The sequence below is a fragment of the Hyperoodon ampullatus genome (genome assembly GCF_949752795.1).
Source record: "Hyperoodon ampullatus genome assembly, chromosome: X".
In the NCBI taxonomy this organism is placed as follows: domain Eukaryota; kingdom Metazoa; phylum Chordata; class Mammalia; order Artiodactyla; family Ziphiidae; genus Hyperoodon; species Hyperoodon ampullatus.
In genome coordinates, this window is record NC_136913.1 from 119,928,057 (window position 1) to 119,954,005 (window position 25,949).

The 25,949-nt window shown below is 41.2% G+C and overlaps 1 protein-coding gene across 2 annotated transcripts in view; it reads left to right on the forward strand.

Annotated features, from left to right (window-relative positions):
- Positions 1-16,778: 16,778 nt before the first annotated feature.
- F9 (coagulation factor IX) overlaps positions 16,779-25,949 on the forward strand; it is a gene marked incomplete at both ends in the record, with an annotated part of 28,333 nt that continues 19,162 nt past the window's right edge. The window contains 3 exons of one of the 2 annotated variants that reach the window (XM_079727560.1): positions 16,779-16,958; positions 22,159-22,322; positions 22,523-22,547. In XM_079727560.1, coding sequence (XP_079583686.1) covers positions 16,871-16,958; positions 22,159-22,322; positions 22,523-22,547 — 277 coding nt within the window. The remainder of the gene's footprint in view (positions 16,959-22,158; positions 22,323-22,522; positions 22,548-25,949) is intronic. The other variant, XM_079727561.1, reaches the window with a different exon arrangement.

Consider the following 25,949-nt stretch of genomic DNA (forward strand, 5'->3'; position numbering starts at 1 on the left):
CTGATGGTAGGGATGGGACGACTTAATATCCTTTCTGCCTCATGGCGGACTGGGGCTGAGTCCATGGGCTGGAGGCTGGAGAAGGCAGAGGCTGACAATCAGAGCTGTCTTTGGGCAGAAAGAATGCTCAGCAGTTTACTGAATAGAAGGAAATAATATGGTTTCCCTGCAGAGTTTGATATATGGGGTTGGAACAATTCTGTGACCTACTGTTTTTCCCCTGTAACATAAACACATCTCTAAAAACCAGTGCAATGACTTCTAAGACATTCCTCCATCGTTTCTTATGGCTGCTTCTCTTGGAGAAACACAGGAGGGTATTCTAGGGGACACCAACAGAGAGAGAATGCTGGAGGCTTTGTCTCCCTGAGTGAGGCAAGACCCAGAGAGAAGTAAAAAGGATGAGATTAAATTCTGCCAGCGAAGCCTCTGGAGAGCATCCTTGGCATGAGATTCCCTTGCCCAGCTGCGCAGGTCCACTCTTTGGGCTTTCACCTCCCAAGTACACTGGTTTGTCTTGCTAACCAGGAGGCCATTTGACAGCAATAATTATTTCCCAGGTATATTGCAGCATGTGGCTTATTCTGTGGATGGCTAAGCGAATTTGGGAGGATAAACCCAGCACCATTTTTTCTTCCTAGTAACTCAGTTGTTCCAATACCATTTTCAGTAATTGTTTTTTCAACCTCCAAATACAGGGTACTTTCATTTATTTTAGTATTCTTTGTATATTTAACCATCATTCCCGTTCCATACACCTTGGTGAAGAAAAGTAACTATAGTTACCAACTGTTTCTATTCAAAAACTCTTCTTTATGAGTTGATTATAACTGCTTCCCTTTTACAGGCCTCACTGTTCGGGACTCTGAGTTATCTATATCATGAAAGTGTAATGTGGGAATTTCTCAGGATCACACTTCGATGTATCCCCCTTTGAACCCTGAGCATGTTCTTGAGAGCTGTGTCTACATTAAATTCGGAAGCAACTTCTGATCCCATTTTGCAGCCAGAGATCAGAACTGGTGGTTGACAAAGACTAAGAGCATTTAATAACCCCAGATTTCCGCCCACTGATTATTCCACTGTATGGAAAAACTGAACAAATCAGTTTCAATAAAAGTTACTACAGACCTTGGAGATTTGTGGTCGCAGCCAAAACTCTTTAGCAGGAACTCTGGATGGATCCATTTAAATTATGGCCTAGTGCATGGAGAGTATTATTTCTACAGTACAACATGTGGGTGAGGTACAGAAATAACTGCAGGAATTTGGTCTTACAGGGAGGCAAAAAGGTGGAGTGCAAAAAGCTTAGGTTTTGGAAATCATCCAAACCTAGATGCAAGTTTCTACTTCTGCTATATCCTACCTGTGACTTTAAGCAACTTAGCTCATCTCTCTGAGGCTCAGTCTCATCTGTAAATTGGGGAGAGCAAAAATACCAACTTTATACAGCCACCATGGAGAACAGTATGGAGGTTCCTTAAAAAAAACTAAAAATAGAGCTACCATATGATCCTACAATCCCACTCCTGGGCATATATCCAGGGAAAACCATAATTTGAAAAAATACATGCACCCCAATGTTCATAGCAGCACTATTTATAATAGCCAAGACATGGAAGCAACCTAAGTGTCCATCGACAGATGAATGGATAAAGAAGATGTGGTACATATACACAATGGAATATTACTCAGCCATAAAAAGAATGAAATAATGCCATCTGCAGCAACATGGATGGACCTAGTGATTATCATACTAAGTGAAGTAAGTCAGACAAAGACAAATATCATGTGATATCACTTATGCGTGGAATCTAAACAAACGATACAAATGAACTTATTTACAAAACAGAAATAGACTCATAGACATAGAAAACAAACTTGCGGTTACCAAAGGGGAAACAGGGGGAGGGATAAATTAGGAGTCTGGGATTAACAGATACAAACTACTGTATATAAAATAGATTCTACTGTATAGCACAGGGAGCTATATTCAATATATTGCAATAGCATAATGGAAGAGAATGTAAAAAAAAAATATTTATATATACATATAATTAAATCACTGCTGTATATCTGAAACTAACACAATATTGTAAATCAACTATATTTCAATAAAAAATTTTAAAAATACCAACTTTGCAATGTTCTCAGATAAAAAGAGAATAAATTAGAACACTTGAGAAAAGACTCTGACATATGGTTCACATTCAATAAATGAGCATCACTAATACAGTTAAAACTATCTTACTTATTCATAGGTCCTGCAGGGAGTTGTTCACACATCCTGTATTCCAGTCAACCTCAACTACTTGGATAGCAGAATAGTAGTGGTGGTGGTGATGCTGGTTATAGCAGTTGCCCTTTATTGAGCTATTTATGTTTATCACTCTGCTAAGTACCTTACATGTATCATCTTATTTAATCTTGACAACAACTCTAAGAGGTAGGTATCAACATAGAGATTAACCCAAAGGGTTTTGAAATCAGAAAGTGCTGGATTTGAATTGTGGGACCCCCACTTAATACCTGTGTGGTCTTGGACAAGCTATAGTGCCTGTCTAACTATGGAGTGTCAATTTCCGCATCTGTAAAACATATCATTCCTACTTCATGGGTTGCCAAGGTTTAAGGAGATAGCATATATAAACTTCTTGGCACATAACAGGTGTTTAATGTTACACTTCCTCCTTCCTTTAAATTTTTTTTGTGTGTGTGTGGTATGCGGGCCTCTCACCGCTGTGGCCTCTCCCGTTGCGGAGCACAGACTCTGGATGCGCAGGCTCAGCGGCCATGGCTTGCAGGCCCAGCCGCTCCGTGGCATGTGGGATGCTCCCAGACCGGGGCATGAACCCATGTCCTCTGCATCGGCAGGCGGACCCTCAACCACTGCACCACCAGGGAAGCCCTTCCTTTAAATTTAATAAGAAAAGGACAAATGAGTGAGTTTGTATATTATCTCATCACTCCTTAAATCTGAAAATTAAACCAAGATTTGTAGGAAGCAATATAGTAGAGAAAAAAAAGAATAAAAAACCAAGCTATCTTGGAAGAAGTGTTGGAGAGGGGGATGGAAAGAAAGCTGAAAGGAGATTTTTATTTTAGCTTTTTCCAGTACTAGTCCTGAAAATAGTGCTATTTGTATTTGAATTATGTGTTATTTCTCAATTTTACTCACTTGACAACTGCTTCAATAGTTCTTCATTGGGGTAATGGTTACTAGAAGAAAGCATATTGTGACATTTGAATAAGCCATTTTTAGCGGCTTCATTTTGGCCAAATGGAGATAATGCAGATGTCAGGCAGAGTCAGAAATCAATCCAGTGGCTAACTCCATCTTAATGGTAACAAGCCACGACTGCCAATTCCCAGAAAGTCTCTACCTGGCCTTTTCCCAGGAAGATGCAGGGTGCAGCCCTGTATAGAACTGCAACAAGCTGCCCCTTCCACAATCTGCCACATGTCCAGTGTGCACAAACTCATTTCCTCAACACTCCATCCTCCCTCACTCCATACCTTGTTCCTCACTCTGACTTCTTTCATCCACTGGCCCCTGACCATTCCAATTTCAAATCACCCCCTCAGCTGGACAGATAATCTAGTCCATCCAAACTTTCAGCCTTGGCTTCCCTCCTGGCCAAATGTTTCTATCATCTCTCCCTCTGGCACATGCTGATAACTCGTAGGGTAGTGCCCTTTTGGGACCAATCTGGTTCCACAGAAAAATTCTACCCACACACTGACCTTGCACACAGCTTTGCAAACCTCTTCCGCCACAGCTTGTGCACCGCCCTGGCTTGACAGGGATGATTAAGAGAGGGAACCCAAGGGACTTCCCTGGTGGTCCAGGGGGTAAGACTCTGTGCTCCCAATTCAGGGGGCCCAGGTTCGATCCCTTGTCAGGGAACTAGATCCCACATGCATGCTGCAACTAAGAAGTCTGCATGTCACAACAAAAGATCCCATGTGCTGCAACGAAGATCCCATGTGCCGCAATGAAGACCTGGCACAGCATAAACAAACAAACAAATAAATAAAACTTAAAATAAAAAAGAGACAGGAAACCCAAGAATGATTCTCAGCAACCCAAGAATCATCCCTGCAAAAAGGCTGAACTTGAGGACAAACAGGATTCTTCTGAAATAACCCTTCCTCCCAGGGCCCCTCCATCTCTGTTTTCCCTCCTCCTCCTGCGTTGTACCAGTTCTAGTTCCTTTTAAGAGCAATCCCCACCACCACCCAAACTTCATGGCTCCTCTCTCTTACTGTCAGCGCTTAGCCATGTGGCTTGCTATTCCCATGAGCCAAGGCAAGTGACAGCCACAGAAGAACTACCTTTGAGTCACTGCTGAACACACCATCTCTTCAGTAGGTTCAAATGGTTCAGCACAACACCTACCTTTCCATCCAAGAAAAATGCTTCAACTTCTACAGGCACAGCTACAAGGCTCACTTTGAGACTCACGTAGCATTCAAATAAGTTATTTATACTCCTCCTTGCTACCAACAGGATTTAAGGTAGCTTATTATATGATACGATATATTTTTATTTATTTTATTTCATGATAAAATTAAAAGTGTAAATAAGAAGGTAAAAGGTCAGGAAATCAAGGCAAGGTGAAAAAAATGGTAGAGGGCTTCCCTGGTGGCACAGTGGTTAAGAATCACCTACCAATGCAGGGGACACGGGTTTGAGCCCTGGTCCGGGAAGATCCCACATGTGGCAGAGCAACTAAGCCCATGCGCCACAACTACTGAGCCTGCACTCTAGAGCCCGCGAGCCACAACTACTGAGCCCGTGCACCACAACTACTGAAGCCCACATGCCTAGAGACCGTGCTCCGCAACAAAAGAAGCCACAGCAATGAGAAGCCAGAGCACCACAACGAAGAGTAGCCCCCGCTCGCCGCAACTAGAGAAAGCCCACGTGCAGCAACGAAGACCCAACGCAGCCAAAAATAAATAAATTAAATAAATAAATTTATATTAAAAAAATGGTATAAAGGTAAAAACAGGGTTAGGAGTAAAGTTAATACACAAAACATCTACTGAAAGTATGGAACACATGCTAACAGCAAGCCAGCCATAAAATCAGCCCGTGTGAAGGAAGAAAAGCAGCGACGTGGTGCCTCCAGGAAATAAGCCAAACAAGAGAAGCACAGGTATTCCTGATACTGAGACCAGACATTACATTACATGATCCACAAGCAACACGCTTCATAGCACTGTTTCCTATAGGATCACTCGCTGTACACTGATGACTTCAGGTCAAAGCACTTCTACAAGGAGCCAGAGAGATGGGACCCGGGTAACAAGCTCTACCAAGGTCTGGCTTACAGAGAGGTTTTAGCATTTCTTTAGGAATGGATAGATGACATAACTTATAGGCCATTCTCCATAAATATGTTACCAACAACTGAGTTTTGATTTTTGGCATCAGCAATTCCTAGGAAATGTTCCCTGACAAGTCACTGAAATGGAGCTCTTTTAGACAACCAGCTAAGCATGTGCTTTAGCAGTGAGTTCAGCTACAGTAAGTCAAATACTCATGTTAGTTATTTTAAAAACATAAAATAATCATGAAATGTCTAATCTAAGACAGTATACATTTCTGGTATATAATTTAAAATAAATCACAAGTGTGGCTGATAAATAAATCATAAAGTTCCCCATGATGCCCTCCTCCGAGTAGCCACCTTCTTATATAATCCCTTCACCCTGAGTGTGGGTGGGACCTGTGACTTGTTTCTGAATAACAGAAGGGGCCAAAGTGATGGGAGGTTGTGCCTGTGATTAGGTTTCACTGTAGAAGACTTCATTCTGTCAGCAGTTGGGCTTTAGAGACTCCTTACTAGTTTGAAGAAGTAAGTAGCGGGGCTTCCCTGGTGGCGTAGTGGTTGAGAGTCCACCTGTCGATGCAGGGGACACGGGTTCGTGCCCCGGTCCGGGAGGATCCCACATGCCGTGGAGCGGCTGGGCCCGTGAGCCATGGCCGCTGAGCCTGCATGTCCGGAGCCTGTGCTCCGCAACAGGAGAGGCCACAACAGTGAGAGGCCCGCGTACCGCAAAAAAATAAGAAATATAAATAAATTAAAAAAAAGAAGTAAGTAGCCATTTTGGGGAAACTCACAAAGCAAGAAACTATGAGCAGCCCCTAGGAGCTGACGGCGGCCGACATAAAGCCAGGGGACCCTCTGTCCTCACATCCCAAAGGGAATGAACTTTGACAACCACCTGCATGAGCTGCTTGGAAGCAGATTCTTCCCCAGTTAAGTCTCCACATGCCTACAGGGTCTGGCTGGGACCTGTTCCTGACTGTAACCTGGTAAGACCCTAAGCAGAGGATTCAGCTTAGGTATGCCTAGACTTCTGACCCACAAAAACGGTGAGATAGTAAATGTGTGTTGTTTTAAGCCATTAAGTTTGTGGTAATTTGTGGTGCAGAAAAAGGCACTCAATATAAAAAGATAGACTTGTTTTAAAATATGTGGCAAAACAGCAGTTCATTTCTTAATTATAAAACAGTTAAATGGTGGGGGCCACCTGCCAAAGATAAAACCTTTGGTTTTAGAATAAAATACAGAATATCTTTCTGGCTACCTATAGATAGCAGGGCTATCTGATGATTCAAGTCTCTCCTGGATTCTGCCAATTCAACCATTTCATCCACAGTGGCTGTGTCCTTGCTGTGTGCAAAGCACTGTTACTGGGCTCTGGGAGAGCAAGAACAGGAAGAAAAGCCAAGATCCCATGCCCGGGGTTGGGGGGCGGTGCTTACAAGGGGCTCCAGGACAACAAACATATACAAATGAAACAACTTGTGAACAAATGTAAAACAACAGGTCACTTGTACTAATGCAAATTAACAAGGATGTAGGGAATTCAATCAGACAAATAATAGGCAATGTTAAATGCATTTCCATTCAGCTTTAGGTGCTTGGGATGCTTTTACATTTGATCGTGGATATGCCTGCTGTTCTGAGAGTTCACCTATAAATAAAAAGAAGCGCCACCACACTGTGCCTGTTACCCGTCCCCCACCCCCGCCCCCCCTTTCCCCCCTCCAACTCGGGACAAAGAGTAGGCTCATTGTTTCCTATCAATGATGCAAGCTCTGTCTACCCGCACACTGGTCCTGGAACCGAGGACACAGATATTCAGGGGAAAAGCTGAAGTTTGATGGACTTTTTCTCCTTCCTCAGTGCCACTGGATCTGAGCACAGAAGTGTTAGCAATTTTCTTAACTTAAAAAAAGTACATGCTCATTACAAAAAAAGAAAAAAGAAAAGAATTATAAACGAGGAAAAAAGGAAAATAAAAACCTGTAATCGAGCCCCAGGAAAAAAACACTGAAAATTCTGGAGTAATCTACTGTGACTATAAGTGTACATGCATGTGTTAACATCGTTTACACACACAGGAACACATACATGAGAATACAATCACACTAACATGCTGCTGTTTTCTACTCACATAAGAATTGACAACATCTGTCCATGTCAAACACACTTCCCCATCATTGTTTTCTAAACCCTAAGCTTTGTTTATTTTAAGCTTTGGTGAAAATAAAACACATATTCCAGTTTAAAATCACTGTAAACCGTATTATTTTTTAGATCTAGTTCACTTGTTTTCATAAGCTGACTGACATATAATTCACATGCCATACTATTCACCAGTTTAAAGTGTACAATTTAAGTTTTTAGTATATTCACAGAGTTGTGGAACCATCACTACAATCAATTTTTTTGAACAGTTTTTTATCACTACAATCAGTTTTAAAACATTTTGATCACCCTAAAAAGAAACCCTGTACCTATTAGTAGTAACTCCCCATTTTCCCTTTACCAAAGCCCTCAGCAACCTGGATTTACCTATTCTCATTTCATATAAATAGCATCATATAATATGTGGCCTTTTTTTTTTTTTTTTGGCCACACCACACAGCATGTGGAACTTCCCTGACCAGGGATCGAACCCGTGCCCCCTGTGGTGGAAGTGCAGAGTCTTAACCACTGGACCACCAGGGAAGTCCTAATATGTGGCCTTTTAATGATTGGCTTCTGTCAGTTAGCTTAATGTTTTCAAGGTTTATCCATATTGTAGCACGTATGGATGCTATATTCATTCCTTTTCATGGCTGAATAATATTCCAGTATGTGGATATACCACATTTTGCTTAGGCATTCATCTGCCAATAGCAATTTTTGGCTATCATGAATAATGCTATTAACATTCATGTACAAATTTTTGTGTGGACATAAATTTTCATTTCTCCTGAGTATATACATACCTAGGAGTAGAATTCTTGGGTCACATGGTAACTCTGTGTTTAACTTTTTAAGGAACAAAAAAATTGTTTTCCATAGAGGCTGTACCAAGAGCAATGTACGAGGGTCCCAATTTCTCCACATCCTCACCAAACTTATCTTCTGTTTTGTTGATTATAGCCATCCTATTGGGTTTGAAGTTGTCTCTAATTGTTAATTTGATTTGTATTTCCCTAATGATTAATGAAGCTGAGCATCTTTTCATATCCTTATTGGTCATTTGTATACCTTCTTCAGAGAAATCTCTACTCAGATCTTCTGTCAATTTTTAATTGGGCTATTTGTGTTTTTTATGTTGAGTTTTAAGAGTTCTTTATATATCCTATTAAAAATCCCTTATCAGATATGATTGGCAATTTTTTCCTCCTATTCTGTGGGTTATACTTTCACTCTTTTAATAGCACCTTTTGATGCAGAAAAGTTTTTAATTTTGATGAGATTCAATTTATTGCTTTTTTTCCTTTGGTTGTTTGAGCTTTAGGTGTCATATTTAAGAAACCATTGCCTACTCCAAGATCATGAAGATTTACACCTATGTTTTCTTCTAAGAGTTTTATAGTTTTAGTTCTGTGGTCAATTTCTGAGTTAATTTTTGTGTATGATGTGAGGTAGGGATTCAACTTCATTCTTTTTCACGTGGGTATCCAATTGTCCCAAAACCAATTCTTGAAAAGACTGTTCTTTACCCCATCAAATTGTCTCAATACCCCTGTCAAAATCAATGACCATAAAATTGAGGATTTATCTATGGACACTCAATTCTAATCCATTGATATATATGGTAGGCTTAATACTGGCCCCCAAATATGCCCACATCCTGATCCGCAGAAACGATGAATATGTTACCTTACATTTGGCAAAAAAGACTGCAGATGTGATTAAGGATCTTAAGATGTGGAGCTTTTCCATGATTAGTCAGTGGGCCCAATGTAATTACAAGAACCCTTATAAGGGAGAGGCAGTAGGATCACAGTCAGTAGGAGATACGATGATGGAAGCAAGAGCTTGGAGTAATATAAGGAAGGGGCTATGAGCCAGAAATTCAGGTGGCATCTAGAAGCTGAAAAAGACAGGGAAATGGACTGTTCTCTCTGAACTTCCATAAATAACCAGATCTGACAACACCTTGACTTTGACCCAGTGAGATCGATTTTGAACTTCTGACCCCTTCAGAAGCATAAGATAATAAATTTTTTATTTTAAGCCACTGAATTTGTAGCAACTTGTTACAGCAGTAATAGGAAACTAATTCAATCTGTCTATCCACATGCCAGTACTACCTTTTCTTGATTACTATGGCTTTGTAGCAATTTCATTTATTATTATTATTACAGGCATAATGATGTACGGCTGAACTCTAGAACTTATTTTTCATGCATAACTGAAACTTTATACCCATTGAACAACAATTCCCCACTGTTTTGGCTATTCTGGCAAGCTGTATCATGTTACAGTTCAATATACCATTATTTAATTGTTACCATAATTCTTACTGTTGGATATTTGGGTTATTTTCAGTATTTCACTATTATAATAAGTGCAAAAACTATAGTTTGAGGTAAATTCTTTGTTCATTTATAATTATCAGCTTAATTTCTATGTCAAAAGAATGAATTTTTGAGGCTTTTGATAAGACCTAAATGACCTCCAGAACTCTGTACACCCACCAACAGTAAATGTGAGTACTCTTTCCCCACACTCTCATCAAGCTTGTTATCAAATTTTAGACACAGATTAGACTATAAATTTAGATGTGAAAGATAAAGCTATAAAGCTAGTATAAAACATTTAAGGGCTTCCCTGGTGGCGCAGTGGTTGGGAGTCCGCCTGCCGATGCAGGGGACGCGGGTTTGTGCCCCGGTTCAGGAGGATCCCACATGCCGCGGAGCGGCCGGGCCCGTGAGCCATGGCCGCTGAGCCTGCGCGTCCGGAGCCTGTGCTCCACAATGGGAGAGGCCACAACAGTGAGAGGCCCGCGTACAGAAAAAAAAAAAAAAAAAAAACATTTAAGAGAGGGGCTTCCCTGGTGGCACAGTGGTTGAGAGTCTGCCTGCCGATGCAGGGAATATGGGTTCATGCCCCGGTCCGGGAGGATCCCACATGCCGCGGAGCAGCTGGGCCTGTGAGCCATGGCCGCTGAGCCTGCGTGTCCCAAGCCTGTGCTCCGCAATGGGAGAGGTGACAGCAGTGAGAGGCCCGCGTACCACAAAAAAAAAAAAAATATATATATATATATATATATATATATATGGGAATATTTTTTTGACCTAGGGGCAGGGAAATATTTCTCAAACAAAACTTTAAAAACACAGATTAGAAAAGCAAAAACTGATGAATTTAATAAATTCAAATTGAGGATGTCTATTCAACAAAGTATAAGAAAATCACAAAGTTAGTTGACATATGACAGAAAGGGAAACGTTAATTATTTACAATGTCTAAAATGATAATGGATTAATATCTAGAATATTCAAGGAAAGTCTTCAAATTAACAACCCCAGAAGAAAAATGGGCAATAATCATAAGCAGGCAATTTATAAAAGGGGAAATTCAGAAGTCTGAAAAGTATACAGAGACATGTTCTAACTCATAACAATAAGGCAAACATCAATTAAAACAAGATAGCACTTTAACTCTTTTAAATTATTAAAAATTATAAAGGGGGGCTTCCCTGGTGGTGCAGTGGTTAAGAGTCCGCCTGCTGATGCAGGGGACACGGGTTCATGCCCCGGTCCAGGAAGATCCCACATGCCGCAGAGTGGCTGGGCCCATGAGCCATGGCCGCTGAGCCTGCGCGTCCGGAGCCTGTGCTCCGCAACAGGAGAGGCCACAACAGTGAGAGGCCCGTGTACCACAAAAAAAAAAAAATTATAAAGGGATAATTCCAAGAATTGACATGAATGTGCAGATATAGAAATCTATATGTACTGCTGGTGGGAGTGTAGATTGGTGCAGCCAACCTGGAGAACAATCTGTCGGTGCTTAGACAAATCAGGAATAGGAATACCCTAAGACCCAGGCATTCTGCTCCTGAATATATATCCTAAGTAAACTACCACATTATTCCATAAGGGTACTCAAAAGAAGGTGTCCACTGTGGCAATATCTGTGGAATCAGAGTGCTTTAAGCAATCTAGATGTCAATCACTGGGAGAAAAGCTAGGAAAAAATGTGGTACATATACACCAGGCAGCAGTTAGAAGCATTAGACTAGATGTGTGCATAGCAATAAAAATGGATCTTAAAATGATGGGTTTGAATTTAAAAATTAAAGAAACACAAAATATATAATATACTCCCATTCATATAAATTAAAATGTATGCAAACTGAACAGAATAGAGAGTTCAGCAATAAACTCACATGTACAGAGCCAACTGATTTCTGACAAAGGTAGCAAGGTAATACGATGGGGAAAGAATAGTCTTATCAATCAATAGTGCTGGAGAAATCCATATTCATAAAGAACAAAAAATTAACCTCAAATATTAACCTCACTTCATATACAAGATTTATCCAAGATATATCACAGACTAAAACATAAAAGCTAAAACTATAAAGCTTTTATAATCTTAAATTAGTGTTCTCAAGACGGTATTTGTTTACCCTCCCAGAGGTACCAACAGTTCAAACAGAATTTCAAGAAGAAAGCAATGTTTTCAAACGAAAACACTAATGATGGAGTGTTAGTTTTCTACTGTCACATAACAAATTTCCACAACCACAGTGGCTTAAAACAATACCCATTTATTATGTCTCAGTTTGGTAAACAGAAGAGCAAGTGATCTCAAGTGAGATCTCAGCTTAGTGTCTCCCAAGGCTGAGGTCAAGATGTCAGCCAGCTAGGCTCCTATCTGGGGGCTCTGGGGAATAATCCATTTTCAGACTCATTAAGGTTGTTGATAGGATTAAATCCCATTTGGCTATAGGTCTGAAATCTTCGATTTCTTGCTGGCTCTCAGCCAGGAATGGCTCTCAGCCTCTAGAGACCACTCTTTCCACATGCCCCACCACCTCCCATGCAACTTCAAAGCCACCAATGCTTCATCAAATCTGTCATGTACTTTGAACATCTCTGACTTCTCCTTTTGCTATCAATTGGAGAAAACTCTCTGTTTTTAAAGGATATGCCTGACTGGGTCAGGCCCACCCAGATAGTCTCCATATCATAATATCACTGACTTGGAACTTTAATTACCAAAATAATCCCACAAAGAATCTAAAAGTTAAACTGGAATTGGAATCACAGCCCAGAAAAATAGGCCAGGACCTGTGTGATAGGTCTAACAGAGTAACTGCCTGCTAAATAGGACCCAGAGTCTACTAACATAATAGACAAAATGTCCAGAATACTACTGAAAACCACTCATCATGCTAAGAAAAAAGAAAATCACAATTTGAATGAGAAAAGATGATCAAGCGACACTAATACTGAAATGAATCAGATGTTGGAATTATCTGAGAGGGATATTAAAGCTGGCATCATAAAAATGTTTCAATAATCAATTACAGATTATCTCAGAAAAAAAATTTAGAAAGTAGAAAACCTCAGCAAAAATGTAACAGCTATTTTTAAAAAAAGAAGAAAATGGGGGCTTCCCTGGTGGTGCAGTGGTTGAGAGTCCACCTGCCGATGCAGGGGACACGGGTTCATGCCCAGGTCCGGGAGGATCCCACATGCCATGGAGTGGCTGGGCCCATGAGCCATGGCCACTGAGCCTGCGCGTCCAGAGCCTGTGCTCTACAATGGGAGAGACCACAGCAGTGAGAGGCCTGCGTACCACGTAAAAAAAAAAAAAAGAAAAGAAAAAAAAAAGAAGAAAATGGAAAATATAAAGCTGAAAAGAATAACTTTTTTAAAAAAAACCTCTCTGGAGAGACTCAATAGCAGAGTGGAGATGACAGAAGATCAACTCAGTAAACTTAAAAGAGAACTCAACAGAAATCACCAAACAATAGTGAATTCACAGAATTTACTTAATAAGAGAGAAAATACAGACTAATATAAATGAAAAGAGACTCAGAGACCTGTGGGACAATAAAATACATGCAACACTGGTGTCATTAGAATCCCAGATGGAGAGGAAAAAGAAAGTGGGGCCAAAGATATAATAGCTGAAAATTTCCCAATTTTGGCAAAACACACAAATTTACAGATTCAAGAAGCTGAGTGGGGCTTCCCTGGTGGCGCAGTGGTTGAGAGTCCGCCTGCCGATGCAGGGGACACGGGTTCGTGTCCCGGTCCGGGAGGATCCCACGTGCCACGGAGCGGCTGGGCCCGTGAGCCATGGCCGCTGGGCCTGCGCGTCCAGAGCCTGTGCTCCGCGGCGGGAGAGGCCGCAGCAGTGAGAGGCCCACGTACCGCAAAAAAAAAAAAAGAAGCTGAGTGAACCCCAAACAGTATAATGCCAAAGGAATCCATGCCAAAGCACATCATAACTAAACTTGTGAAAACTAAAGACAAAGAAAAAAAACTTGATAGCTGCCAGAGAAATGTGACACAATACCTGTAGAGGAGGACCAATTTGAATGACAGATTTCTCATCTGAAAACATGGAGGCCAGAAGGAAGTGGTACATTTTTCAAGTACTGGGGGGAAAAAACAGTCCAACACAAATTCTATATCCAGTAAAACTATCCTTCAAGCATGAATGGGAAACAGAGGCATTTTCAGACCTATCTTAAAAGAATGGCTAAGGGATGTTCTTCAATGAGAAGCAAATGATAAAAGAATTGGATAGGAAGATCTAGCAATGCAAAGAGAAGAGATATGGATATATTCATTAGACTACCCTTCTCCTCTGAGTTTTATAAATGATATTTGATAATTAAAACAAAAATAGCACTATCTGGTTATCACAACAATGATATTTAAAAGTGGAGAAGGTTAATGGACCAAAATCAAAGTAAGGCTTCATACTTCACTTGAAGTGTTAAAATACTGATACCAGTAGACTGTGACAAGTCACATGTGTATATTGTAAAACCCAGAGCAAAAGCTACAATAATTATACAATAAGATACACTTTTTAAAAAACGCTATAAATAAATCAAGATGGAATTCTAAAAATTTTTTCAAGTAACCCACCAACAGGCATGTAAAGAGAACAGAGAAATGAGAACAAGAGGGGGGAAAAAGAAACAAATAATAAAATGGCAGACTCTTATAAAGCAGAAACTAACACACCATTGTAAAGCAATTATACTCCAATAAAGATGTTAAAAAAAATGGCAGACTAAACCACTAACATATTAATAATTATCTTCAATATAAATGGTCTAAATACATACCTATCAGAATGTCTAAAATAAAAAATAGTGATAACACCAAATGCTTGCAAGGATGCAGAGAAACTAGACCACACATCCATCGCAGTCAGAATGTAAAGTGGTGCAGCCGTCTTGGAATATAGTTTGGCAGTTTATTTTAAAACCAAATATTCAACTCTCACATGACCCAGAAACTGCATTCCTGTGCATTTATCCCAGGGAAATTAAAAAGTTACATCCACATAGAAACTTGTACATGAATGTTGAAAGCACATTATTGCAATAGCAAAAAACTGGAAACAATCAAAATGTCCCTCAGTAAGTGAACAGTTAAACAAACTGGCATATCCATACTCCTCAGCGATAAAAAGCAACCACTAAAACATGCGGCGATCTAGATGGATCTCAAAGGCATTCTGCTGAATGCAAAGAGCCAATCTCAAAAGGTCACGTACTCTATGATTCCATTTATACAACATTCTCACTATAGAGACCGAAAACTGATCAGTAGTGCCAGGGGTTAGGAATAATTGGAAGGAGGGGGAGGGGTGTGATTATAAAATAGCAGCACAAGGGAGACCTTTGTGGTGACATAATTGTTAATTATAAGTGTTCTGTATATTGATTGTAGTGGTGGTCACATAAATCTATGCATGTGATAAAATCACTCAGAATTATACACATACAACAGACGAATCAATGTCCACTACCTGGTTTTGATATTATACTACTATATTTATGTAAGATATAAACATTGTGAAAGGTATATGGGACTTCTCTGTATTGTTTTTGCAATTTCCCATAACTGTAATTATTTTAAAACAAAATTTTGAAAAATAAGATCCAAGAATTTTCCTAACTTTAATGCCACAGATCCAAGAATCTCAATGAACCCCAAGAATACCTTGGCTCATTGTAGTCCAACTGCTGAAAAGAAATGATAAGAATATCCACTGCCTTCTCATCAGAAACAATGCATGCCAGAAGGCAACAGGATGACTTCTTTAATGTGCTGAGAGAAAAAAAAAATGTCAACCTAGAATTGTATATACAGCCAAATTACTTTTTTTAAATGAAGGTAAAATGGAGACATTTTGAAATAAACAAAAGTTGAGAAAATTCATCAAAAGATGACCTACGCTATCAAAATTATTAAAGAAAATTCTTCACAATGATGAAAAACTGTAACAGACTGAAATTTGGGTCTACACAAAGAAATGAAGTATATGTGACTAAATATAAAATATCTTTCCTCATTTTTAAATTTCTTTGAAAGACTGTTGACTGCTGGAGGCAGAATAAGGTAATATAGGGTTTACTGGGAGATCAGGATGGACATATATACACTACCATGCATAAAATAGATAGTTAGTGGGAACATGCTATAAAGCACAGGAAGCTCAGCTCGGTGCTCTGTGACAACCTAGATGGGTGGGACGGGAGGGGGAGGTCCAAGAGGGAGGGGATATAGGTATATGTATAGCTGATTCACTTCATTGTACAGCAGAAACTAACACAACATTGTAAAGCAATCATACTCCAATAAAAAAAAAATTTTTTTAATTTAGAAATAAAATGTATCACAACAACAGCACAAAGAATGGTAGGTAAATGTTGGTATACTATAATGAGTTTTTTATATTACATGTGAAGTGGTATATCCATATGAACTATTACATAATAATATTTATAACATTTATTTTCTATACATAAGTATATATGCATATACATACACATGATCATACATACATGTGTTCTGAGACAGGGCCCATATGTTTCACCATATGGGTACACAGCACAACAAAGTTTATAAGCTCCTTGTTATGAGGAGGAACATAAAGGATCCACCAGGTGACTCAAGAGATATCAGCAGTGGAGACGTTTTAAGGTGGGTGACAAAATGACTTCATTCTTTCCAGCTCTTTACCTTTCAACTATATGACATTAATGCTCCCTGAGAAGGATAAAATGGATCCTATGATGAATTTTGCTGCCACAGCAACTGCAGCCATTATACCTCCCCCTATTCTAATGATGGGTCACTTCCTGTTTCAGCCTCAGATCAGCCACAGTGACAGAAGCCCATGGAATCAGAGGTGAAGTTTAACAATGGCCACTGCCTCCTCTCTTCATTTAACCAAAGAGGACATCGGAAACAGCCGAAAGACCCACTGAGGGAGATGGACATTGTTTCCCAGAAGTAAATACAGCTCAGCTTGTACTTTGGAACAATTGTCAACCTTGCTACTTGCACAATCTACTAGCAAAGGTTATGCGGTGCCTGAACATGATCATGGCAGAATCACCGGGCCTCGTCACCATCTGCCTTTTAGGATATCTACTCAGTGCTGAATGTACAGGTTTGTCTCCTTTATAAAGATACATTCAATGTGCTTGGCTTTTAGATATAGAAATGTCTGGGGCTTTCTTCTTCATTCAATAATGATTATAGGATTTGACCACAATGTTTAAGATTCTACTAATTAGCATGTGGGTTGGTGAGTACTAGTTCTCTGGTACCGGTTCTTCCTCATTTTTAAAACTAAATAGATTTACAATGTTTATAGTACATTTTTTTAATGGACACTATTGGGCTTATGATTTGACAATGTAATTCCTTAGAAAAGTCGTCTCCTTGGTTAAAAAAATAAATAAAAGGGGGAAATGTTTTAACAAGGAAACAGCTGAATGTGGAGAAAAAATTAACTGTCATTTTGTGGGGTTTTAACTCATTATTTTGAAATCAAAATGGGAAACATTAAAGCAAAAACAATGGTTTTATTTACACAAAAAGTTTGATTTTAAGACATGATGTGATTCAAAATTTTAGAACTATTTAATGAGTCATGCCTCGAATTTTTAGTCTATAAAATTATATACCTTCAATTGTAAGTTGTAGTTAAAATAGAAACTTTTCATTAGTAAGTTGTTATTTATCACTGAAGTTTTCCATGGGTGAGGGAGAAATTATTTTGTCTGATTCTAAACATCTCAGAGTTAATACAGGGGGAAACTCAATACTCACTTGAGCTCTTAGGACAGCAAAGCAAGTCCAAGAATTGATGTCGAGTAGGAACTTAGTTAAAGCAATTTACATCACTTGGTTTTTTTTTCACAACTTTAGTGACTTTATGCATTCCCCAAAGGCAGGCACATAGGGAAGAAATTACCCCATTTAGATAAACAGCATGTTCTGACAGGAAGCATTTATCACACTTACTTGTCAACCTATTATGATCAAATCTAGTAGGTGACAGTGGAGGATCAGGGGTGCCAACCCTAAGCATCCCCAGAAAGCAGACTGGCCCGAGGTTCCCACTCCAGACATGATGTCACACTGAAATGAAGAAATAATGGTACGAGAATGCAGAGGTTAAATCAAGCCAGCAAACTGGCTAGAGTCAAGCCATAAAGAAATTCAGCATGAACACTCACAAAGTAGGACAGAATGCTAAGTCTTTACACACATCTCATCAGTGTGAAATCTAGGAGGACAAAGGATCCAAACCCTTCCTTCAAGATAAGTGCTGAGATGATGGAGGTTTTAAGAGGACTGCTGCCCCCCTGAAGACCTCAGATGTAGGAAAAAGGATAGATTCAGAGAAAAAAAGGAGGACTAAGATTTCAGAGCTTGGGAAATAATGACTAGAAGAGATAAGCCCGAAGGGAGGTTAAGTATATGACCCTCAGACAGACAATGGTGAGGAGAAAGGCAGTGTGATTCCGGAGTCACCTTAATCAGAGATAATAGGTCCTTGAGCAGAGCACCCAGGGGCCTTCCCTCAGGATGGACAGTGTTGATGCAGTGCTCTCCTCTACTGCTGAACCACCACTGGCTTCTCAAAGCAGTTTCTACGAATTATTTTCTGAGATGCTGCATTTTCATGGCTGCTGCCCTTAGATATTACTGCATCAATTTAGAATTTTGAAATCAAATGTGTTCCCTAAAACCAATTCAGTTTTGTAAAGCATATGGACCCAACCTGTCTTTCATTTAGAATGAATGAATGAAATAAATGAAAGACAGCTTCAGTCCACACGCTTTAGAAAACTTTACGAAACTAGGTGACTAATACGGTGCCAGGTACTGTGGCAAGGTACTAGGGGCTTGGGGATAAACCAGATTCCCTCTTTGACCTGAAGCACCATGAGGTCAGCTGAGAGATTTCAATATAACATGAGCAGATGTATACCAGCTGCTAAAGGGGCACAGAAAAAGGAACACATTAACTGGGGAGACACTGACAGAGAGACAATATTTTGAGCTGGGTCTTAAAAAATAAGTAGGTACACTCTCCTTAAATGACTGATCTAGGTCATCCTGTGAAGAGACGATCACTCATGTGCAGAGATCCAGATCCACAAAGAACGTGAGGTCTTTCAGGAACTAAGTATGTTTTCAATATTGAATATGACAGGTGAGGCAGGGTCAGGTCATCAGATAAGGAAGGCCCTAAATTAAGGAGTTTGGACAAGAGAATGGAATGTGGAGTCATCAGAAGTGTAAACATGAATACCACTGCTCGGCCTGGCAACAGTCTCATGAACTGCGTGAGGAAGGGGCGGCCAGACAAAGGGAGACCAGTCTTGAGGCTACTGTAATCATCCAGGAAAGGCACGAGGGCCTGAACCGGGACATTAGCTGTACAGACAGAGAGGCGGGAATGGAATGCAAGTGACACTGAGGAAGCAGAAATGATATGACTTAACCACCTGGGTATGGAAGGGGAACGGGTTTAGAGGAAGTGGAAAGACCATGTCTTGAGCATTTAGGATACAGCACAGTGCCTAAGAGCATGGACTGTGCGGTCTGACTGCCAATGTCTAAATTCTGGCTCTGACACTTTAATATATCACTTGGGGCAAATCACTTAACCTCTCTGAACCTCCGTTTTTTTTGATTTACGAAAATGAGATGACAGTACCTCTCTCATGGGACTGCCGTGAGAAGGGAATGAGATAATGGATGCAAAGCACCAAGCACATTGTCCAGCGCATCAGAAGCATTAAATAAACATCAGCTCTTATCAGCCACATGACGATGGACAGTTACAAAGTTGGAAAGACAATCTGGAATTCCGAACATATATCTGACTAGAGATGGATATTCAGAACTCACTGGCGTATAGACAGTCGTTACAACCACGTGTGTGAGGATGCAGGGAGTGAGCACGGATCTTGTGGCACCTAGTACAGTGCCTGGCAGTAGTGAGTGCTCAGAAAATTGTGTTGAGTCAGGGCTGGACTAGGGTGAGGCAAGCAGGGCACACAGGGCATAGACATACTTGCACACACTGAGAGAGAGGAACTCCTTATATTCTGTGCCCTAGGGGCCTTGTTTACCTCACCCCAGTCCCGGCCCTAGCAAGGATGTATGGAGTGAAGAGGGACAAGGCTGAGGCTGGAGGCTGGAGCCAGGGAGAACTCTGAACATATAAGGGGCAAGCAGAAGAAGGGGAATGAATGGATGCAAGTGGTGGATGAGTAACAAGAATCAGAGCGAAGAGGAGAACCAGGAGAGAGTGATTTCATGAAAAGAGCACCCTGAAAAGGGAAAGATCAACAATTAGAAATGTTTCAGAGCAGGCAGGAAATACAGAAGCTCAAAATTACCCTTTAGGAGGTCACTGCTGATCCTGACAGTACTCATTTCATTATATGGATTGCGGTAAAGAAGAGAAAGAGCCACAGAAAAGTGCAGTAAATAAAAAGGGAATTGAGAAAATTAGGAAGGCAGACCAGACAGAGGAGTAGAAAGGAAGAGAGAAAACCAACATACACCAGCCTGTACACATTATCTCACTGACCCTGTCAGCAACGCTGGGAGGTAGACAGTCTGATGATACTACTGTTATACCCATTTACACTTGACAAAGTTAAGCTGCAGAGATTATGTGACTTGCCTGAGGTCTCATTGCCAATAGCTGGTAGACATATGATTCAAATCCAGGTGTGTCTGCTCTGACTCCAAACCCCTATTTTTCCACTAGACTGCACTGTAAATGGATACAGACACAGATGCTACTGTAGGAGCGCCCAGGGCCAAGCACATGAACTGGCAAGCAGAGAGGAGGGCCTGGTGCAGGCTGGGAGGTGTCGATATGCCATGGCACCCATTTGCAGCTAGTGGCTTTCTCCCAGGGCGCCTGGCTGCCTGGCAAGGGAAGGAAGAGGCAGCTAGTGGCACTGACCTAGTGGTTGGGATTGCGGGGTATTGCAGCACTGAAGAAGGGGTGAAGGGAACTGAGAAAGTTGGCAAGGGAAGAGTTGAAGAGAAAAAGTCTAAGCTAAATTCAGGGGAAAAGTAAAGCCCAAGGGGACTTGAAGAGAAAGAGAAAAGTGAGAGGCTGTGAAGGGACTAGAAGGCTCCATAAAGCAAACAGCTGCAATGGAAATAAGGAACTTCGGTTTGTTTCTTTCCCTTTCCTTTTTTTTTTTTTTTTTTTTTTTGGCGCTAATGAGAAAACAGTCCCAAAATGCCCTGGAAAGTTCATGTTATAAACACCTGGTCCTGTTGAGATGGTATCAGACAGTCTAGAAGAAAGGAGTAACTCCAGGCAACTTCTTGAGTTCCTGTTATTAGTTATAGATATAGATACTACATCTATATCTGTCTATCTAGAGAGAAACACGCACAGAGAGTGAAACAGAAAGAAGAGACTGAGATATGGAGAGTGGCGGGGAGGGGCTGGGGTGGAGAATTAGGTTAGAGACCTCAATCCTCCAGAGTTCAGGAGTGTGTTTCTAACAGGCTAGACAGTCAGAGCTAAAATAAAACACATCCTGAATCCCAGAGAAAGACTTATGTCACTGGTATTCCTAGAACACATGCCAACTTAAGGTGCTGTGAGTCTGAAGGTTAAAAAAAAACATGAATGCAGTGGTTTTTCTTTAATATCTAGTGAGAGACAGCAGGGTTGCATTTAGGCTTCTGCTCTTCCGAGGGAAATGTGCTCCAAAGGCATTTGGGCAACTGCATCCTGTAAACACAGCCCGGCCAGCGTGATGGATCACCTTGCAAGGATCTGCAATTAGTTATTTTCAAATGATGACCAAGTGTGAAGTTAACTGCTTATCTGAGAACTTTCTTTTTCATCCAGAGTAAATTCAAATATGATTGAAAATCTGAACTTTCATTACCAGAGTTCTCTTGACTAAGAGTAAAATTGAATTTTAATTCCTAAATCTCCATGTGTATACAGTACCATGAGAACATCACAGATTTTGGGTCCATGTCCCGAAGATAAATTGGCTTTGGGATTACTTGGATTAAAAAGAAAGCCTTTCGGGCTTCCCTGGTGGCGCAGTGGTTGAGAGTCTGCCTGCTGAAACAGGGGACACGGGTTCGTGCCCCGGTCCGGGAAGATCCCACATGCCGCGGAGCGGCTGGGCCCATGAGCCATGGCCACTGAGCCTGCACGTCCGGAGCCTGTGCTCCGCAACGGGAGAGGCCACAACAGTAAGAGGCCCGCATACCGCAAAAAAAAAAAAAAGAAAGAAAGCCTTTCTTAAGAGATGTATTTAATTTTCATGATGCTTTCTTTGTCTTTTAAATTTCAGTTTTTCTTGATCGTGAAAGTGCCACCAAAATTCTGAATCGGCCAAAGAGGTATAATTCAGGTAAATTGGAAGAGTTTGTTCGAGGGAACCTTGAGAGAGAATGTATAGAAGAAAAGTGTAGTTTTGAAGAAGCACGAGAAGTTTTTGAAAACACTGAGAAAACTGTGAGTATTTCCACATAACATCCTTCAGATGCAGAGCAAAGAATAGAAAACCCTTTAAAAAGGGGGGGTGGAACCATACTTCTCTTTGGAATTTTAAAATATCTATACATACATGTGTTTTATAAATGTTATAATAGAGAAGGAATCAAAGCGAAAACATTTTAAATAGTACCATTACCTTGTCTTCTTTTTCGTTATAGACTGAATTTTGGAAGCAATATGTTGGTAAGCAATTCATTTTATCCTCTAGTATACGAAACATTTGAGAATTATGTATTTTTTTCTTCTGTGTAAACAGATAATATATTAAACTCTGTCAAAAGGGCTCAGAAAAATAAGTCCAACTCCTTTTACCCAAAATTGAATGGTGAGAGACTCCAGGTTTATGCCAGCGTGGGAGATATCCGCCGGCAGATACGCTTACTTCTTCCTAGGGCTTCAAAAGGAACATCGTTCCACCCCAGGAATCTGGAAGGGAGAGACCAAAGAGAATCGCATCTGGGACTGAATGAGAGTTTACCATCCTCAGCAGAGAATCAGAGAATGCTGACTGACTTACACGTATACTGCTTAAAAGTGCTCCTCCTTCTGGCGGCCTGCACGGCCCTCCTGACTGCCCAGCCCCTCCCTCCCTGCTGCCCCTCTGACCTCCTCTCCTCCTCACACATCCTGGGTTGTTGCTGCTGCTCCTTGCATGCTCTAGGAATGCTTCCATTTCAAAGTCTGAGACCTGATTGTTCCTTTAATGTGGAAGGTTCTTCTGCCAGGTTCCCCTAGGCTCACTCACTCACCTCCTTCAGGTCTTTACCCAGATATCACCCTCTCAATGAAGCCTGCCTTGATCATCTATTAATACTTCAACCTGCCCCCCATAACCTCATCACTTTAGACACCGTATCCTGCTCTATTATTTTTCATAGCATTTTTCACCACTGAGGTATCATATAATGGTCTTACCTATACTATTTATGTCTCCCACCTCACTAGAATGCAAGCTTCATGTTGGCAGGGGTATTCAACTGTTTTGTTTATTGATATAGTCCTAGTACCTCTAACAGTATCTGGTACAGAAGCACTGAGTAAATATTTGTTGAATGAATTGACCAAAAGGAGGAAAAGTCAAAACTTTAATGACAACTAAGTTTTAAAACTAATTTAAAATCCAGGGCTTCCCTGGTGGCGCAGTGGTTGAGAGTCCACCTGCCGATGCAGGGGACACAAGTTCGTGCCCCGGTCCGGGAGGATCCCGCGTGCCGTGGAGCGGCTGGGCCCGTGAGCCATGGCCGCTGAGCCTGCGCGTCCGGAGCCTGTGCTCTGCAACGGGAGAGGCCACGACAGTGAGAGGCCCGCGTACCGCAAAAAAATAAATAAATAAATAAATAAAATAAAATCCAGCAGCAGGATTTTGAGACAGTGTAACTTTCCCAGCTTGATTTACCTAAGACCATTTGCATGGACAGAAACTAACCTGGACAGCCAATGCACTGAATTCCATCAGTTCTATTTTCCCAGATTCTGTTCTGTAGACACTAATGGACTTATTCATATTCTAGTTAACTCATAATTTCTCCACTTTGTTTTTAAATCATGAGGGAAGAAGAGGTCCATTCCATTACATTTGCTTTATCTGCCTTTCCTTGTTCTTAGTAATGAATGCTACCACGCCAACTCTCTACTAAGGTATTGCCCTACAGTTAGTCCAAACAAGTCTTTTTATTCTCTATTTCTAATCTATTTAAAATTTTGAATCTTGTATTTGAAAGCAAATCAATTTCTACCTTTCCTCCCAAAGTATTCCTGGCTACATTTAAACTCCCATGGGTCCCTTCATTGCCCACCCCCCAACCCAGCTGGCCCCGCACCTGTGAGTAGGGGTTCATCAGTACCTCTTAAACACCATATTTTGAAGTTGGCCCCCTACCTTCTAGGTCACAGGCTGTGTTGTTGACTGTAACTCAGGTAAAGATACCTGGAAAACATCAAGGGCATGATTCTGTTGTTGACCTGAAACAAACAGACTTCAGCAAAGATGGGTTTATTCAGGATCAGCAGAGAATTGCAATTCAGGGTCTACAACCACCATGAGCCACGTGCAAGTCCCTGCATGGTAGGGGGCAGACAGCTCCTTTAGAGAGGGGAAAAGGAAGTGAGGAGGGCTACAGTAAACAAAGAGTCCCTGGCTTTTCATTGGCTGAGTCCTTGCCAAGAGAGAAGAGGAGTCTGTCTTCTTCGTGTTGGGCTCTGCTATCGTCATAGGGCATGAGAGCTCTGCCTTCCAATCTCTTGACTCTATTTTTTTAAATAAATTTATTTATTTATTTTTCACTGCATTGGGTCTTCGTTGCTGCGGGCGGGCTTTCTCTAGTTGTGGCGAGCGGGGGCTACTCATCCTTGTGGTGCGCGGGCTTCTCGCTGCGGTGGCTTCTCTTGTTGTGTAGCATGGGATCTAGGTGCGAGGGCTTCAGTAGTTGTGGCACATGGGCTCAGTACTTGTGGCTCACGGGCTCTAGAGTGCAGGCTCAGTAGCTGTGGCATACGGGCTTAGCTGCTCCGCGGCATGTGGGATCTTCCCGGACCAGGACTCGAACCCGTGTCCCTTGAACTGGCAGGCGGATTCTTAACCACTGCGCCACCAGGGAAGTCCCTCTTAACTCTATTTAACTGAGGTTTCTGTTTATTAATTTTTTACACTATCACTACTGCTTTGTCTGCTAAAAATAAAACAAAAACAAGAAAAGAGAAAAAGAAAACCCAACTCCACGGCTTATTTTCACTTTGCAGTCGAGATTCCCACCCCCCCCCCAAAATAGCCTATGCTGTTTCTCCCTGTATGGGCTTTCTCACACAGTAGGGACGCAGGCCCCTCACTCCTGCCCTACTCTCTTCCATCATCTCACCAAGTAAGGAGCCTGGTGAAGAGGAAACATCACCCAACCACATTAACCAGCATCTGCCCAGCCCTTTACAGAGTGCCTGTCACCTTTAATCCTCACACCAACCCTGTGAGCAAAGCACTATGAACCTCATTTTACAGAAGAAGAAACTGAGATTTAGGGAGGTTAAATGACTTGTCAAAGGTCACCCAGCTAGGGAGTCATGGAGCCCAGAAGAGCAGCCAAATTCTCCACTGCCCAATCCCCACTTTCTCTATTACCCCTCCCGGCCTTCAAATCTACATGCAGTTATTCATTAAACCACCACCTGGTAGGCTTAAACAGGAAGCTCTCACTTGGCAAGGTCTTGTCCCTTGTTGTCTTTGACCCCTACAGTCTGTGGCTTTGCTTCAGCCCGAAGTACACACAGACAAGCACCCAAAGGAGGACTAAATGCAGGATGAAATGACACTCATTTTAAAGATATGTCTCAGCAATTGAGTTGCTGTGTAGCTGGCTGCAAGCCCAGAGCCTTTCAGTGAAACATCCTAAATAATTCAGCTCCGTTGGTCTGTAATATAAAGTGCAAATGTGGCTCATTTTTTTAGACCAGTTCTGAACATCAATAATAATAAACCAGAGATAACGTATTTTGTTTTCATAGAATTGGAACAAACGAAGTATCTGTGCAAAAGCACACTGGATCAAGGGGCAGAGGGGACAAGGTCTAATTTGTACAACAAGCAGTTTTCCA